Here is a 16,435-nt window from a genome sequence, read left to right on the forward strand (position 1 = left end):
GACTAAGGCGGAATTGCGCCTGTGTACTCAGAAGCCACTGGAAAGCAAAGAGGAATGCTAATTCTTCCAGAATCAAACAGCATCACAAGTTATAAACAGAGGGGAAATTGTTACTTCATAAATATATGCTATTTCTCGATTAACTTTTTTGATTAACTCTGTGATTACATTATAATTGTGGGCCACCTAAGTACACAGTAATTATCACAAAAATCACAGGGTGATTATGGGTTTACTTCAGTCCGGTAAACTAAAGGGTTCCCAAGAGAGCCGAGAACCAGGAGTTACACGGCAATTAATCTGAGTTGCTTTTTACTTGAAGAAATAAAATGAAGTAATACATGCTTTAAAAAAAAAAAGAAGAAGAAGAAAGAAAAAGAAAAAACCTCTTATCTATGCTGCAGATCAGAACAATAAGTCTTTGTCACCTGCAATTTCCCTCTTGCAATTTGTGCCTCCCCCAGCTGAGGCAGGGATATTTGCCTCCTGGATCTTGTCTCATGCGAGGGCCATTATTCTGCCTTTAGAAAGCCAGATGGTGTAAGTGACTTATAAAACACTTAATTGCAGCATTTTAAAGACATTTCTTTCTACTGATTCTAAATCTAAAGCAAACTTTCAAATTTGAACATGGAACACTGGTGAGACAGTGGTTATATTCCATCTTATAATTTGTATATGCAGTATTCTTTTTGATGAGGGGGCATATCAATGGATAATTCAGTTTTTAATAATCCAAATCTTAATACTTCAGATGAACAGCTGCATTCTTATTCTTCCCTTAGGCCACCATGTTCATTACACATATATGGCAATCTGTAATCTAGCCTAAAACAAGTTGTCTTACCATGTGTGGAATTTCAGGGGTTTTCAGGGAGGGGAATTATACACCCCTATTTCACAGCTCTGCAGAGAGCAGGCACCATGCGGGTACCAATGGTCTTGTGTTCACTTAGCTCCTAGAAACAGGAGCAAATGCTGGAGCAAGTGTCAGCAGGGAAAACAGAATACAGAGCCTCTTATTTCCTTCCTCTCTTTACTCTTTCAGGATTGACCGGAAAAAGGACAAGACAGAAAGGAAAATTTTGGATAGTCAAGAACGAGCCTTTTGGGATGTCCACAGGCCTGTGGTGAGAAAGCTCTACTCAGTTCTCTAGATCTTTTTTCTTAATTTTTCATTTTTATCTCTATAGGGAAAAGACCCTCTTTAGCCACCAGGTGTCTCATTCTTAAGAAAATCGCCGAGCTTTGTGGAACTGGTTTTGCCATTCATTTATATAATCTCAGTAAATTTCCTGGAATATATGTAAGTTCCACCTTTTAAAAAATTATTCATTCATGAAAATATGGAATTGCAAAAAGAGAAGCTATGGGAATTCCACCAAAAGACCTTTGGGTCCCAAAGGTTTACATTCCCCAAATTAACAATTTCCATTTCCACTGCTATTCAACTCTAAATCTTAAACTATTCTCTGTCGAATACAGTTAATTCTTGTTATCCATGGCAGCTATGTTCTATAAAGTCTTTGCAAACACTGAACTAGTGCACATTGAAGCATCACTCCCATGGGAACTACCAAGCTAGGTCCCTGTGAGCCTGTGGCCACAACATTTTTATCGGCTGATCAATACATAACCTTTTAAATGTGTTTCTGTGTAAAGACACCTTACGTAATATATATCATTGATGCATTAACATTAAACTCATGGACAACAGCACTATTGTTCATGCCTGCACAAAGCTTCGCTAACACGTTTATTTCCTCCTAAGGCACATTAGACTCTTGCTTGGGAACGGTGGACAGCACTTCAGCACTGTCCTTGGGGCCATCTTAAACAGCAAAATCACCAACAAAAAGCACAAAAATGCAGAAAAGTTGCCACTAAATTAGCCCTAAATAGACGGGCCTGAAACAAAAAGGCGGGACATCACCTTGTTCAATTTCAGTGGGAAACACGCACATCAGTCTACTCAAGGTGCAACTACTGATGAGGTGGTTATAAAAGAAATTGAGGAAGTAGGCAAATTCACAAATGCAAAAATGTGTAAATAATGAGGTTTGACTGTATTTCTGATTTCATGTTATTAAAACAAATCTTGCATTTTCCTTATGGAAATGGAACTAAAAAGAATAAACTGTTGGTCTTCTTAAAATTTAATTAAAAGCAAAAATAAATAAATAGCTACTCATCCTGATATCATGGAGTCTTTTTCAAATGGTTAAGTATGTTAAAAAAAAATTTTTTAAAGGGCTGTACCTGATGCAATCTTGCCACTTGAATAGCTAATTTGCTCTTAAAAACTGTGCACTATACCCTCTACATATCATCCTTAGATTATGAGGTAAGCTTTTCTAGATCATATGAGAACTCCACAGAGGAACACATATTATGGCAAAATGGAAAAAAATCATGCATTGTCTGTAATGGAAAAAGATAAAGATTGATCCTGTTGGTGTGACATGGGCTAAATTGGAAGTGTAATTTTCACATAGTAATTTATGTGATGTGTGTGTTTTTTTTTTCTCAGCCAGGCTGTGTGAACACAACAGAAATGGACATCCGAAAATGTCGACGTTTGAAGAATCCACAAAAGGTTAAAAAGGTTCGCTAGTTTAGCTGAGTTAAAAATTCCTGATGTAAATAGCCCTTCCAGTTCTAGTACTATTCAAATAGTAATTTGCTACTTGTAATTCCGCCACCTTTTGTCTTTTGAAACTGTAACCATTTCACAAATATTGATTGAGCAGCTGATGCATGCTTGGCACTGTGCTGGTGCTAGGATACAGTGGCAGGTCCTCACGGAGCCCAAAGCATGGCAGGGAGTAAAACAAGCCAACAGGCAACAGGGCCATGAATGCTGTGTTAGGAGATGTACGAGACAGTTGAGGAGCCCAGGAGGGGCAGCTAAGCCAGACCTGGAGGGGACGGGGGTAAGGGGCTTCCCAAGGACTTCCTGAAAGAGGGTCAGCTGTTCTAAAGGGTTAAGTTCTAGTTGTCTCTGGGGAGGTGGCAGGGAAGGCAGGAAACAAAAGGAACAAGAAGTGGCAAAGCTCACAGGTGAAAGCAAGCTTTGTACTTAGAAGCAAATGAAAGTCTCTTTTATGTTTTATTTTATTTTATTTTATTTTTTGATAGAGCTGGATCACCCAAACTCAAATCACCATCTTGCCCAACAGTGAATGACCCAGTGGTCTCTTGTGTTTCACTTTACTGAAAGGAGTAGTGGCCACAGCATATCTGAGGGTACCATGGTCAGACTCCTCCACAATTTGTACATGCCACGCTCTCTACAGCACCAGGGACAATATTGCAGGAGAGCATGACCAGACTCCATAATATTAATTTCCAAAGAGTGGGCCGGGTGCATTGGCTCACACCTGTTATCCCAACACTTTGGGAGGCTGAGGCGGGTGGATCACCTGAGGTTGGGAGTTCAAGACCAGCTTGACCAAGAAAGAATAGAGAAACCCCGTCTCTACTAAAAATACAAAATTAGCTGGGCACAGTGGTGCATACCTGTAATTCCAGCTTCTTGGGAGGCTGAGGCAGAAGAATCACTTGAACCCGGGAGGCAGAGGTTGCGGTGAGCCAAGGTCGTGCCATTGCACTCCAGCCTGGGCGACAAGAGCGAGACTCCGTCTCAAAAAACAAAAAAAATATCCAAAGAATGGAGATGCATCCCCAAGCATTTATATTTCTTGTGATGATCAATTAGCTCTCTTTCATGTATGTATCAAAACACACACACACACACACACACACACTAGACATGGCATATGTATATAAACTTCTTTAATCTACTTACATATTTTGTTCTTCACTGAGATAATAATACCCACTGTATTATATTTTAAAATGTTATTCCTAAAATGTCCTCATTTCATCTTCAAGAGCCCCATAATTCTAACATTACAGAAGTTCATGGAGTCTCATCCACCTTATCTGAGCCCTTTTTCATTTTGATGATGTTGACTACACATTGCTTGCCCTTCAGGGTTTCGTTTCTTTCCCATTGTGAAGATTGTGTTTAGTCTGTCCATAATACCAGGAACAGCTTTAAACGTAGCTATAGCTACAGACATGTGGAGAAACAGAGGCCAGAAAAGTGTTTAACTTGAACGGGAAACCCTGAAAGGCTGCCATCCCAGTTTTGTACCAGATGGGCATCTGCTGACCAACAGAAATGTAGAGGGGATCTTTTGTGCATACTCTTCGGCAGTGGTTCTTGAACTTTCTTTATTCAGAATCTTTTGGGGCATTTGATAAAAATGCAGATTTCCAAACCCACCCAGAAAGATTCTGATGCAGTAAGTCCAGGGGGTGAGGGGATACTCAGCAACATGTCTTTTCCAAGCACACCCAGGTGATTCTTTGTAGATGGTCTATTAATCATATCTGGAGAAACACTGAGATACAAGGAGGCTATTTTCAGCCCAGTAAAAGGCAGGATTTGGGTCATAGTGGTACCCCAAAGATGAGATGGCATGCCTTAAGAGGCAGCATTCTCATCATTGAAGAAATAAAAGCAGAGACCAATCTCGTATTGTCATGAGGGGATTCAGGAAATTGGATGAGTCATTGAACTAGCTGACCCCTAAGCCACCCTCCGACTCTGCAGGTGGATGACACTCTGTGCTTGCTTCTTCTCCTAGTCCGTGTATGGCGTGACTGAAGAGTCCCAGGCACAGAGCCCAGTGCATGTACTCAGCCAACCAATCAGGAAAACAACAAAAGAGGACATCCGGAAACAGGTGAATGAATTGACGGCTCGCATTCCCAGGAGGAGACGGGGCCAGTTTAAAAACCCTTCCAAATGTTCACCTCTGAAGATTGAGCAAGCTTTGAGTTCCTGGAAACCACAGTGGAACCCAGCTGTGGGTGATTGAACCTTTAAGTGCTGTGTGTGAATGAGCCACGGAAGCTTGAGAGAGAATTGTCTACCCAGTTCCTCCAGCAGTTATTAGAAAAGGGTGTAAATGAGTCATCCCGTGCCTTGGGGTAACTGCTGTAGTGGGGTTTCCCACAGTCCGCTGTGGGAGCTGGAGGAAGGAGGGGGCTCATGTCACACAGTCCTTATAATTGGAATGCACTTCCAGACTAAACCAGCTCAGGATGATGTACTTTATTGCTGTGATTTGAAAGGAAAGCTTAAGAATAAATAAAGCCCTACTCCCAATGCCTTGTCAGCATTACTTGGTTGAATGTTATTTTCTTTCATGCTGAGGAGCCCAGGTCAACAGACAATGGCTAATTATATTACTTCCTTCTGATATTTACTGGTAACAAAGCAACCTACTGTTTGTATTATGTCTTGCTGGTTTCTAGAGGGCAAAACCCAAAGGAGAAAACTTTTAGGTGCTTGCCCTTGACAAATGTATTATCTGAGGATAAGAGGTAATGGATTTATGAAAAAAAGCTATTTGGCCAGGCTCAGTGGCTCATGCCTGTAATCCCAGCACTTTGTGAGGCCGAGGCAGGTGGATCATCCGAGGTAAGGAGTTCGAGACCAGGCTGACCAATATGATGAAACCCCATCTCTACTAAAAATACAAAAAAGTTAGCCAGGCGTGGTGGCTTGTGACTGTAGTCCCAGCTACTCAGGAGGCCAAGACAGGAGAATCGCTTGAACCTGGGAGGCAGAGGTTGCAGTGAGCCGAGATCATGCCACTGCACTCCAGCCTGGGCAACAGAATGAGACTATCTCAAAAAAAAAAAAAAAAAAGACAAAAACAGAAAAAAAGCTCTTTGATGATTCCAGTCAAGCATGCCAAGGACACGGGCGTGACGTGCATGTGAAAGGTGGGCAGAGGAGGGGTCACTGGGGATTATTCAAAACAGGTATTTATGGTGCACATTTCACCTGTCCGTGCCATTGTTAAGTTTTGTAGAATATATATTGCCTTTAAGTTTTGGAAAGCAAGACTTAAATCACACCACAGTAGAGGAGGAGAGGAGACACAGGCTAAATTGTAGAATGTGAATCTTGTATGATAGGGATGTCCAGAGGCACAAGTAAGTTGCTGGAGGGCAGAGCTGAGGGAGTTGGAGATGTCTGGCCAGAGGAGCTATTTGGATCTTGGTGGAAATGCAGGATTTGGGTTTGTGGAGCAAGGGGAAAAAATAATTGTAGTTTGGTCTTAATGTCCGTGTTCTCTATTTTCCCAGATAACATTTTTGAACACACAGATCGACAGACATTGTTTGAAAATGTCCAAAGTGGCTGAAAGGTATGTTTTCCTTCAATAATATTACTGCTTTCTTCTAATTTAACAGGGAAGAAATGTTACAGGGTTATGGTTAACAAATGTGTTCAACGCCAAGGGTGAGACTGCAGTTATTCCTTAGACTGGGGTGCAAAAAAACCCACAGGCTCCATGTGAGTATAACTAAGATAACAGACCTCCCTTGAGTGATGTCAAGAAATGTTCCATTGCTAAGGCTTTACAGGGGGTGGCCACGGGACCTTGTCAATCAAGGAAGAATGTCCTTTAAAGCTACATAATGCACCTTTGCCTTCAGCCTCTTGATTAATTCAAATGGAAATTGCTCCCTTTTCAGCTATAAAATGCCCAGATTCACTTTATAGGGGAAAAGAAATTATGCGTGTCCTTTGAGGCGCTGGCCACATAGACAGGAGGGGACTGCATCATCGGGAAGAGTTCCGCCTCCACACGCCATCAACCACTGAACTGCATCGAATCAACTGTAAAGAAAATATTTGGCCCCTCCAGCCTGGCTTCCACAGCGATGTGTGTGCTTCAGTCTGCACCAGTAGCTGGTTCCACTCTGTTAACTCATGGGAGACTCAATAGACTCAATTTTATCAACTAAATGGTCTGTTTTTTTAACTCTTCCGTGAAGACGGGAGACCACATGGGGAATCTATATGGAATAAATCTAACCAGGCAGCTCAGTAGTGAACATTTATTCGTCCATATGCTGCCATTAAAGCAATGACCAATTGCTGAAGGAATCAAGAGCTTAAGTTGGGTCTTGGTATTTATGGGATGTCAGATAAACTGAGTCTTTTAAGCCCAGCTCCTACAGGGGGCTGGCAGTGTGAGCTCCCTGTAAGCCTATAAGCCTTTCTCTGCTGGCCCCTGGGTTGATTCACATCTTTTTTTCTAGATAAATTACAACAAATGGAAGGTATAAAAACTCCAACCCCAAACAAAGAGTCTGATTGAATACCCTACCTTCAGGGGCTAAGGACACCCCTGGACTTGGGCTCACATCTTTATTCCAGGGTTTCTCAATCATGGTGCTAGTGACATTCTGAGCCAGATAATTCTTTGTTGTGTTCTTAATGTCCTATGAATTATAGGATATTTAGCAGCATTCCTGACCTCTCCCCATTAGAGGCCAGTAGTCCCCCTACCACAATTGTGAGAATCAAAAATGTCTCCAGACATTGCCAAATGTCCCCCGGTGGGGTGAAAGTCACTCCCATTGAGAATCACTGATATTCCTGCTTTTTCTAGGCAAATGTTCTGGAAAGTTGCCGTGGCTGGAGCTCAGCTTACAGTCAGGTAGTGATCACTCTGGAGTTGCCGTTTCAGCTAGCTGTGTATGCTGCAGAATCACCTCGTACCTCCTCTCTCATCATGTGTGGCTTCTGGCCAGAGTACCAGGCTTTGAAAATGCTTTTTAGGTCTCACTGTGGTTCCTTTGCCCCAGAAAGGTGGCTGTGAGTGAAACAGCAGCATGGTCTCAACTCTCTTGGTGTCATCCATGGCCTGTGAGGAACCACGAGCTTTTTTCTCTGTGAACTAGGGACAGAAATGGCTGTCCTAGGATACTTTGAGGGTCGGTGTGCTAGCAATGCTCATATCTGGCTTTGAAAGGTGGAAGGGCTCTTTAGGGTTTGCAGTTTAGAAGAGCATATATATGGGAGCATCTTCCTTTGGATCTATTTGCTCAGGTCCAGTGGTTCTAAGTACCATAATCCAGGTGAGGGAGGGGGTTAAAAAATGGAAATTCTCAAGCCTCAGCCCTAGGGATTCAGATTCAGTGGTTCCAGGGTAGAGCCAAGAAATTCACATTTTGGATAATCATTAAGTGGACTGATCTGGTCTTTCAGGATCCAGTGAAGCCATTGCCTGCTACTCAGGCTGACCTGAGAGCTCACATACAATTTGTTGTATCTTTGGGATGCAGAGAAAGAGCCTGAACCCATCAGCATGAGGTAGGCAGACTCCAGGGCAGGTGTGCCGGGAGACCAAGGAATGGAGGAAACCAAGGTGGCGGCAGGGAACCTGGCCCATCCTATTGTTTGTTTGTTTCCTTGCTGTCAGGGAGGGGCCCCACCTGGTACCACCTAATTACGCTTGAGAGGCTGCTCATATTGAAGGATTATTCCAACTGGCTACTCCTCGGTGCCCAGCTAGAAGCTTTCATGAGTCTCTGCCCGGCAGAGGCTGGATTTTATTCCCAGCAGCAATAACTGGCAACTTTTCAATGTGACACGAGGGTTTTTCATTAGAGCCGCAAGGAAACCCCCAGATAAGGAAGAGGAGGGAAAGGAGATGCATGTTAGCTGGAGATAAAGCAGCTGGGAGCCGGGCCTGTCAGTGGCTCTGTGAGGATGGGGCCAGGGAGGAGGTGCTGGCAGCTAGTGAGAAGCTGCCAGAGATCAGGCTGAGCTCTCTCAGGTGGACACATACATCCCCATCCCGATCTGGCTTCCCTGGGCCTGCTCCAGGTGATAAGTGGCAATTCATCAGAACCACATCCCCCAGGAAAGGACTTCATTGTTTTTCACTCAGTTCTGTGAGAACTAATAGTGGGGAGAGGCAGGAGAGTTGGGGTCAGCGAGTCTGGGCTCTGGGATGTCTACAGTCAGGGTTGGACTAAAGGGTGCATCCAGACCATCAGGGAGGGAAAAAGGGAACTTTGCAAACTAAAGGGGCAGAACAGATAGTTTAGGGGATGGGTCTGGAACCCACCATCGAGGTTTGAATCCTGCCCCTGCCATTTCCTATTTTCTAACTGATGAAACCAGTGGCTTCTTCTCTCAGTGCCTGTTTTCACCTCTTTAGAGGGGAGATAGTAGTTGTATTTAAATTATAGGGTTAATGAGTTCATGCATGGCAAAAGCAGGGTCCAGTCCTTGGGACTCAGTCTGTACTAGGAATGTGAATAATTATTATTTTCCAGCATGACACTTAACTGTGCTTTGGAAGAGAGCAGAATTCAAGTGTGTGAGACGGAATGAACTGGATATATGGTACTTAAAGGAGCAAAAAAGGGCAGGCCAAGGAGGGAGGATGCTAATGCAATTCTTTTCTGCACCCTCTGTCTCCCCTCAGTCTCCCACACAGAGATCTCTGCAGTCTGCCTAAGGCTGACCTTACGTTGCATGTCTCCTTCCACTGCCTCACACGCCGTCACTAATCTGGGGCTTTGGAGGAGAAAAGACGTGCTCTTCTGCACAGAATTTCTCAGATCGTCCCAATTCCAAATATTCTGTCCATTATCTTCCTGGGTGCTTAAGTGTCCCCAAAATGCCAGCATCATGGCAACCAAACTACATTTCCTAGGCTGCCTTTTGCACCTGGAAGCAACACAAAGGCTTTCTGAGCTGTTACCCAATTTTTGTTGCAGAATGTATTGTCCCTGCACACACACATGAGTGTCTCAGATAAATGACACTTAACACCCTGAGCTTTTTATTTTAACTATTTTTTAATGACAGTCTTTCTTAAATATGGTTCATCCACCTGCCTTCCTAACAAAAGGACACTACATTTCAGTTAATTTTTCTAGATGACTCAGAGTCAGTAGTCTTCTATTATGCTTTAAAACTGTCGGTGGTCAGGATCTTATAAGGTGCCACAAACTGCTTCTCCATCCCTAAATGGCCCCAGATGATAATATTCTTTGAATTCCTGTTTCTGCCTTTTAGTTTTCTGTTTGTCTGCTTGTCTCTACTGGCCCTTCCCCCTCTCTACCAAACCCCTGCTTTCCAATCTGCAGCAGACCATGTGTATCAGTTAGCTGTTGCTGAGTAACAAAACACCCCAAAACTCAGTGGCTTAAAAAATAGGCTTTCACTATTGCTCACATGTCTATGTGCCACCTGGCTCCACTGGTCTCAGCCATGTTTCTCTATGTGGCTATGGGTTGGCTAGGCAGCTCTGCTGCTCTTGGCTGGGCTCTCTCACATGTTTGGCTTCTGCTGGTTTAGGATGGCCTCAGCTGGGACAGTTGAGCGCTCCTTAACATGGTCTCTCACCCTCCAGCAGGCTAGTTTGACCTTTTCCACATGGGGATAGTGGGATTCCAAGAGAGAGAACAGAAGCATGCAAAACTCTTGCAGATTAGAACTGGCATTCTGTCACTTCTGTTGCCTTTTATTGGCTAAAACAAGTCACTAAGCTGGACTAGATTCAAGGGTTGACGAAATAGACTCCTTTTTTGAAACTGAACTACCACACCAGGAAATCAAATAACAAAATTGATTAGCTTTGATCCTAAAGCAAGTGTGAAAAGTCTTTTTTGTGAGGTATGTTGTTCCCAATAACAATGAACCTTGAGGTATGGTGTTTATTTCATCATGTTCAGAGGCTCTTATGCTCACTTTTCTCATTTGTGTTCTCTGGACAATTGAAGCTGCCAGATAAATGAGGTCTTACTCTTCTTCGCAAGCATCCCCAAGGGAGTCCCTTTTTTTACTTCACCTAAGCCTTATAGCACTTGACAAACCAACTTTGAGAAGCAACAGTCCATGCATTTTAGTCCCAAACTATCTAGAGTCTCCATGTTTGGCTGCGATTCCCCAGAGACTTCTCCCCACCCATAGCAAGCTACACCGCAATCACTGCAGCTATCCCAATGCACTGCTGCACATGGAGGGATCAAAATGTTTCATTCCGTACCTGCATCTGTATTTGGCTCATCCTCACCCTATTACTGGGAGCCATTTGTGTGTCACAGCTGACTGCTGAATTGATTTTTTTTAGCATCATCTTGCTTGCCCGTATCTGAGATTGCCGCTGCTCCCTGAAATTGGATGCTGGTTCTTCCTCCACCTCCTGACCCTCAGTAATCATGAAATGTAATTAATGAAATGAGATAAGACAGCAAGGGACTGGATACCATAAGGGTCTGTTTAAAACCTGCTAGGGTGATAGAGGTTTGTCAACTTAATGTCTAATGATAGTTTCAGGGGAGGAAAAACGAGGGTCACAGAAGTCATTACAACTTTGCTTTTATGGGATTCCAGAAACCATGAGGTCTTTGCTCCTCCTTTCTCCTAGCCTGTTCTAGGTGACAGGAAAAAAAGACCAGAGGTATCATTATAGCCAGGGTGACCATATCCAGACCAAGATCTGGAATCTGTAGCATGTAGGAAAGAAGGGGCCTCCATACCTGGCCTGGTGTAAGCTCTTCTTGCTGCAGGGCTAAATTCGCCTTCCTGCTCCTTCACTCATCTGAAGTTTCTCTATTGAATGTGTTTTCTCTGGGTCACCTGCAATTAAGGATTTCTTTTTTAATATTCTCTCTACTTCCCACCTTCTCCAAGTGAAAAAAAAGCTAGATTAATTAATTAATTGCTAGGAATCAACTTACTTCTTTCCTCTCCACAGTGCTGCTCTGCTTCTCATTTTCCTTTCTAATCAGATCCTTCCTGTCCTGGTTCCCTGTTGTGCATCACAGTTCAGAAACTGCATGTAGCAAAGCGAGGCATGCCAGCATGCACTCCTCTTCACCCCCTTTCACATTCCGTTTTCAGGTCTTCTCATGTGGAGGCTCTGATTTCATAATGAATGCTTTAGTACGTTTGTATTATATTTCTAAAGTAGGACTAATGGTCATATCCCATAATGCTTTAGATTCCAGACCTCGTTTTTGTTTTTTGTTTGTTTGTTTTCCTGAATAATAGTTTCCCATGGCTGCATGCCATACTTCACTGTCCCTTTTTCCTGGAGCCTAGCCATTTCAATATCTCTTCATCTTCTCCCACCTGCTCTATATATGTGTCCTTAGCTCTAGGGATTCCTCCTAGGCATTGCTTAACTCAGGATGGACAGCATTTCTTCTTCCTCCAACTCGTCATAGTTTTATGGTTTGTTTTTTTTTTTTTTTTTTGGTCACATTTATACAGTTTGTAGCAAAATTGTAAGTCTTTTTTTGTTAAGAGGGAAAGGATAAAATCTAAAACTTTTATTTTTTTCATATTTTCTCAAGTGGTTGGACTGTATGCTTACTAAATTCTCTTTATTTCCTTCCCCTCCAAGTTTATCAAAGGTAGACCATAATTAGCAATCTAAATTGGGAAGGTTCTGCATTAATAACTGTCCTTCTACCAGGATTGGTTACTATTATTAGAAGCTGTGACTTTGCTGTTAGCTCAGCTCTAACAGCTCTCTGAGATCCAGAGAGCTGTTTGCTATTTAATGGCATAGTAGGCACTGAATAATGTCTACTAAATGACTGACCACAGAGTGTACCTCTGGTAGCCATCTGGTAGATTTTTGCCACTTACTAAAGGGTCATGGGGCAGGAGTATGTGAACAAATCAGCCAGTTCCACATTTCCACCCAAGACCCAGTTCAAAGCCCACAACGATGGTGGGTAGCACATTTGCTAAAGGTTGACAGATCAGCATCTTCTAGTGATGTGAGAATGTGTCATTTGAAAATAACAAAAACATATAACAATCAGGAGTCAGTGACAAAGGGACAAGAATGCTAAAATTGCTCAATGAGAAATATTATTCCTAATGGATTTCTGAATTTCCTATATTTATTTTCTTTCTTCCATCTCATCCCAATTCTGCTTTTCTGCCACTCACACCCAGCAGTTGGGAGACCATTGCTGCTGTGTACTGTTATATGCTGGACATGGTACAAAGCTCTTTACATACCTCTATTTTCTTCTCTCTTTTTGCTTTTCCTGTCCTCCCTCTAGTCTTTCTGTGGCCATTGGTATTGACTTTGGACAGAAATGGTACTGTGTGTTGGCCATTGCTGCCTCCTTCATTGCTTGCCTGGCCTTCTCGTTGTCTTGTGTGTCCCAAGCAGACTCTGTTCATCTTGTCATCTGTACACTACCAGGAAGCATATGTTCTGAAAGAGACAACCTCTCTGGCTCATTCTACAAAGGGCTGCCTTGATGAACTTGCCTTCACACTCCCATCACCTTCATTCCCTTTTCAACTGTATTGGTTTGATTCCAAGCAATAAAACCCCAGCTTGAACCTGGTTCTGCAAAATAGGAGCATACGTTGGCTCCCAGAATACAAGGAGGGGCTGTGGAATTGAACCCTGGGAAAGGCAGCAATGCCACCAAGCTCAGGAAGAGCTGGAGCCAGGGCCATCAGTGCCTCCGAGACCCGTTTTTCCTCTCTGGTCCTGCCCACTTTCCACACTGGCCTTATTCTCTTTCATGACAGACATGTGTTAGGAAACATGACACCACCAGCCCTTGAACTTTGTGACTATACAACTTTGGTATGGTTTGGCTGTGTCCCCACTCAGATCTCATCTTGAATTGTAGTTCCCATAATCCCCACATGTGGTGGGAGGGACCCAGTGGGAGGTAATTGAATCATGGGGGTGTTTTCCCCCATGCTATGCTCGTGATAGTAAGTTCTCATGAGACCTGATGGCTTTATAAGGGGCTTCCCCCTTCATTCAGTTCTCATTCTCCTTCCTGTCACCATGTGAAGAAGGACATGTTTGCTTCCCCTTCCCCCATGACTGTAAGTTTCCTAGGCCTCCCCAGCCATGCTGAACCATGAGTCAATTAAACCTCTTTCCTTTATAAATTACCCAGTCTTGGGTATTTCTTCATAGCAGCGGGAGAATGGACTAATACAAGCTTCTACTGCTGAAGCTGGGGAAAGAAGATATGAACCTCACTTGCGTCAGGTATCTGTTCCTGGACAAATCAGCCATGGCCAGGAGCAGGGTTTATAAATAAATACATGGCAGCTTCTGAAGTAGCCTTGTATACGTGTCAGAGTACAATTCTCAGGAGACAAGCAGAACTGAGAAGAAACCCAGAGAGGCCCTCTATGCCTGCTCACCCATTTTGGAGGACTCACCATGCAGAATCCCTATCTGCTTCACTCAGATTCCCAAGAGACCCAGCATAAGGGTTAACACAACCAAGTACACTCACTGTATTCCTAGGCAGCCCTTCTCTCTCCATTTGGATCTCCTTTCATGCCTAAGAAATGGCACTGGACAGCCTAGGCACAAACCTAAAAGCCTTTTAACTCTCTGCATTAAGCTTAGATGTTATCCTATGGGGCCAACCTTCATTTCTTTCCTGTGTCCCACCTTAGAAGCTCTAGCTACCAGGCATAAAGCATCTCCAGCCTAGATTAAAGAGACAGGAGAGCAAGGAAAAGGCAAGGAGTCCTTGCTTTCATTTCTTGTACTGTTTCTGCACAGTCCGATGATGTTGAGAAACATAAGGGAAGAGGAGACCACCTTCCCTCTCTGCCCAGCTTGGGGTGTTCTTTCACCTCCTCTCAGTCTTTGGCTACCCCAACTGTGTTAACCCTCTCTGCAACTCTCTCTGGAAAGGATCACCCTCCCCTGCCCACAAGAAGCTAGGAGAGCGGTTGAGGCAGCAGAGTGCTAAATGTCCAAGTCAACCGTGGGAACCTGCAAAATGCACTTTGCTGTCTCCTGTATTTTCCATGCAATGATGATGGCAAATAGGACAAATGAGGGTGCATAGATTCATGAATACTGGGTTTATTTGCAAGGATTGTGATAGTGGCAGTGAAATAAAACATGGTAGTGCCATTATGCACCTTTTATCTACTGCCACACTCCTCCAGGTGACTTTATTTTCTACATAAGTAAATGTAGAAAGAAATAATACATTTTTTTCACATAAATCGCTCTCAAACTACAACTGTGGTAGGCAGAATAATGATCTCTCAAAGATGTCCATGTTCTAATCCCCAGAACCTGTGAATAGGTTATGTTACATGACAAGGAGAATTCAGGTTGCAGGTGGACTTAAAGTTGCTAATCAGTTGACCTTAAAATACAGAGATTATCCTGGATTGCCCAGATGGGCCCAGCATAATCACAGGTGCCCTGAAATGTGGCAGAGAGAGGCAGAAGAGTCGGTGTCAGAGTGATGCAGCATGAGAAAACCATAGCTGGCTTTGCAGATGGAAGAGGGGTCCATGAGCCAAGGAATGAGGAGAGCCTCTAGAAGCTGGAAAAAGGCAAGCAAATGAATTCTTCCCTAGAGCCTCCAGAAGGAACATCACCCTGCTGACACCTTGATTTTAGCTCAGTGAGACCCATTTCAGATTTCTGACTCTTAGAATTATAAGACAATCCATTTGTATTGTTTTCAGCTACTAAATATGAGATGATCTGTTCCAGCAGCCCTTAGAAACAAATATAAAACCCCAATCTCTCCCCTTCTCTTAGAATCTGAAGACCAAATTGTTCATCCTCTTTGTCTTTAATATACCAGCATCTCCAAGCACCCTGCTGACTAGGGTCCTCTTATAGCCCCAATACGTGTATATCTAATTCTGATTATTCAATACTTCCTTTTTCTATCAATAAAATACAACACTCAAAATACATATGCCCATATAATTTTACTGTTTCCTTTACAAAGCCTCTGACTTTATTTATGTAACTTAACAAACTAGATTTCCCTCTTCTTCTTTTTTTTTTTGAGACAATGTCTCGCTTGGCTGCCCAGGCTGGAGTGCAGTGGCACGATCTCGGCTCACTGCAAGCTCCGCCTCCCGGGTTCACGCCATTCCCCTGCCTCAGCCTCCCAAGCATCTGGGACTACAGACACCCGCCACCATGCGTGGCTAATTTTTTATATTTTCATTAGAGACAGGGTTTCACCGTGTTAGCTAGAATGGTCTCAATCTCCTGACCTCATGATCCACCCACCTTGGCCTCCCAAAGTGCTGGGATTAGGGGCATGAGCCACCACGCCCAGCCTAGATTTCCCTCTTCTAATACATTTCCCTTCCGACCAATACCACTCATCACTGACACTGGCCAACAGATGAGTTGTTCATAATGACTGGCTTTGTTGCCTGGTTCAGATCGTCAGGACTTTTTGTGTTCCTTCTCCACGTGTTCCTCTACAGCATGTCCTGATGCCGCTTGCCTAGACCTTTTTTGGAGAAGGCGTGACATGGCACAAGCTCACAGGAACAATTTCGTTCATGCTTAATGCCTGTTACAGAGTCATATCTTGTGCTCTTATGTTGGGTGATCACAGAAATTTCACCCTGGACTCTCAACCACATTCTCCTAAACCAACATCACCATTAGCTCTCACCACCTCTCATCCACCCACTTCTCTAATGATATTCCAGGATTTTTCTTAAAGAGATCTGGCTATGAGTCTGTATTTTATTACAACTTAAATAATCATATTATTTCCCATTTTCTTAGTTGCTCTCTGGACTTTTAAGATTCTA

General features: G+C 43.3%; 1 protein-coding gene across 13 annotated transcripts in view; it reads left to right on the forward strand.

Annotated features, from left to right (window-relative positions):
* RGS6 (regulator of G protein signaling 6) overlaps positions 1-16,435 on the forward strand; it is a 633,391-nt gene that overhangs the window by 538,691 nt on the left and 78,265 nt on the right. For all 13 annotated transcript variants that reach the window (XM_077937729.1, XM_077937733.1, XM_015144012.3 and 10 more), the window contains 4 exon segments: positions 1,049-1,130; positions 2,531-2,605; positions 4,656-4,754; positions 6,169-6,230. In XM_077937729.1, the coding sequence (XP_077793855.1) occupies positions 1,049-1,130; positions 2,531-2,605; positions 4,656-4,754; positions 6,169-6,230 (318 nt within the window).

Source organism: Macaca mulatta, chromosome 7 (genome assembly GCF_049350105.2).
Source record: "Macaca mulatta isolate MMU2019108-1 chromosome 7, T2T-MMU8v2.0, whole genome shotgun sequence".
NCBI lineage: Eukaryota > Metazoa > Chordata > Mammalia > Primates > Cercopithecidae > Macaca > Macaca mulatta.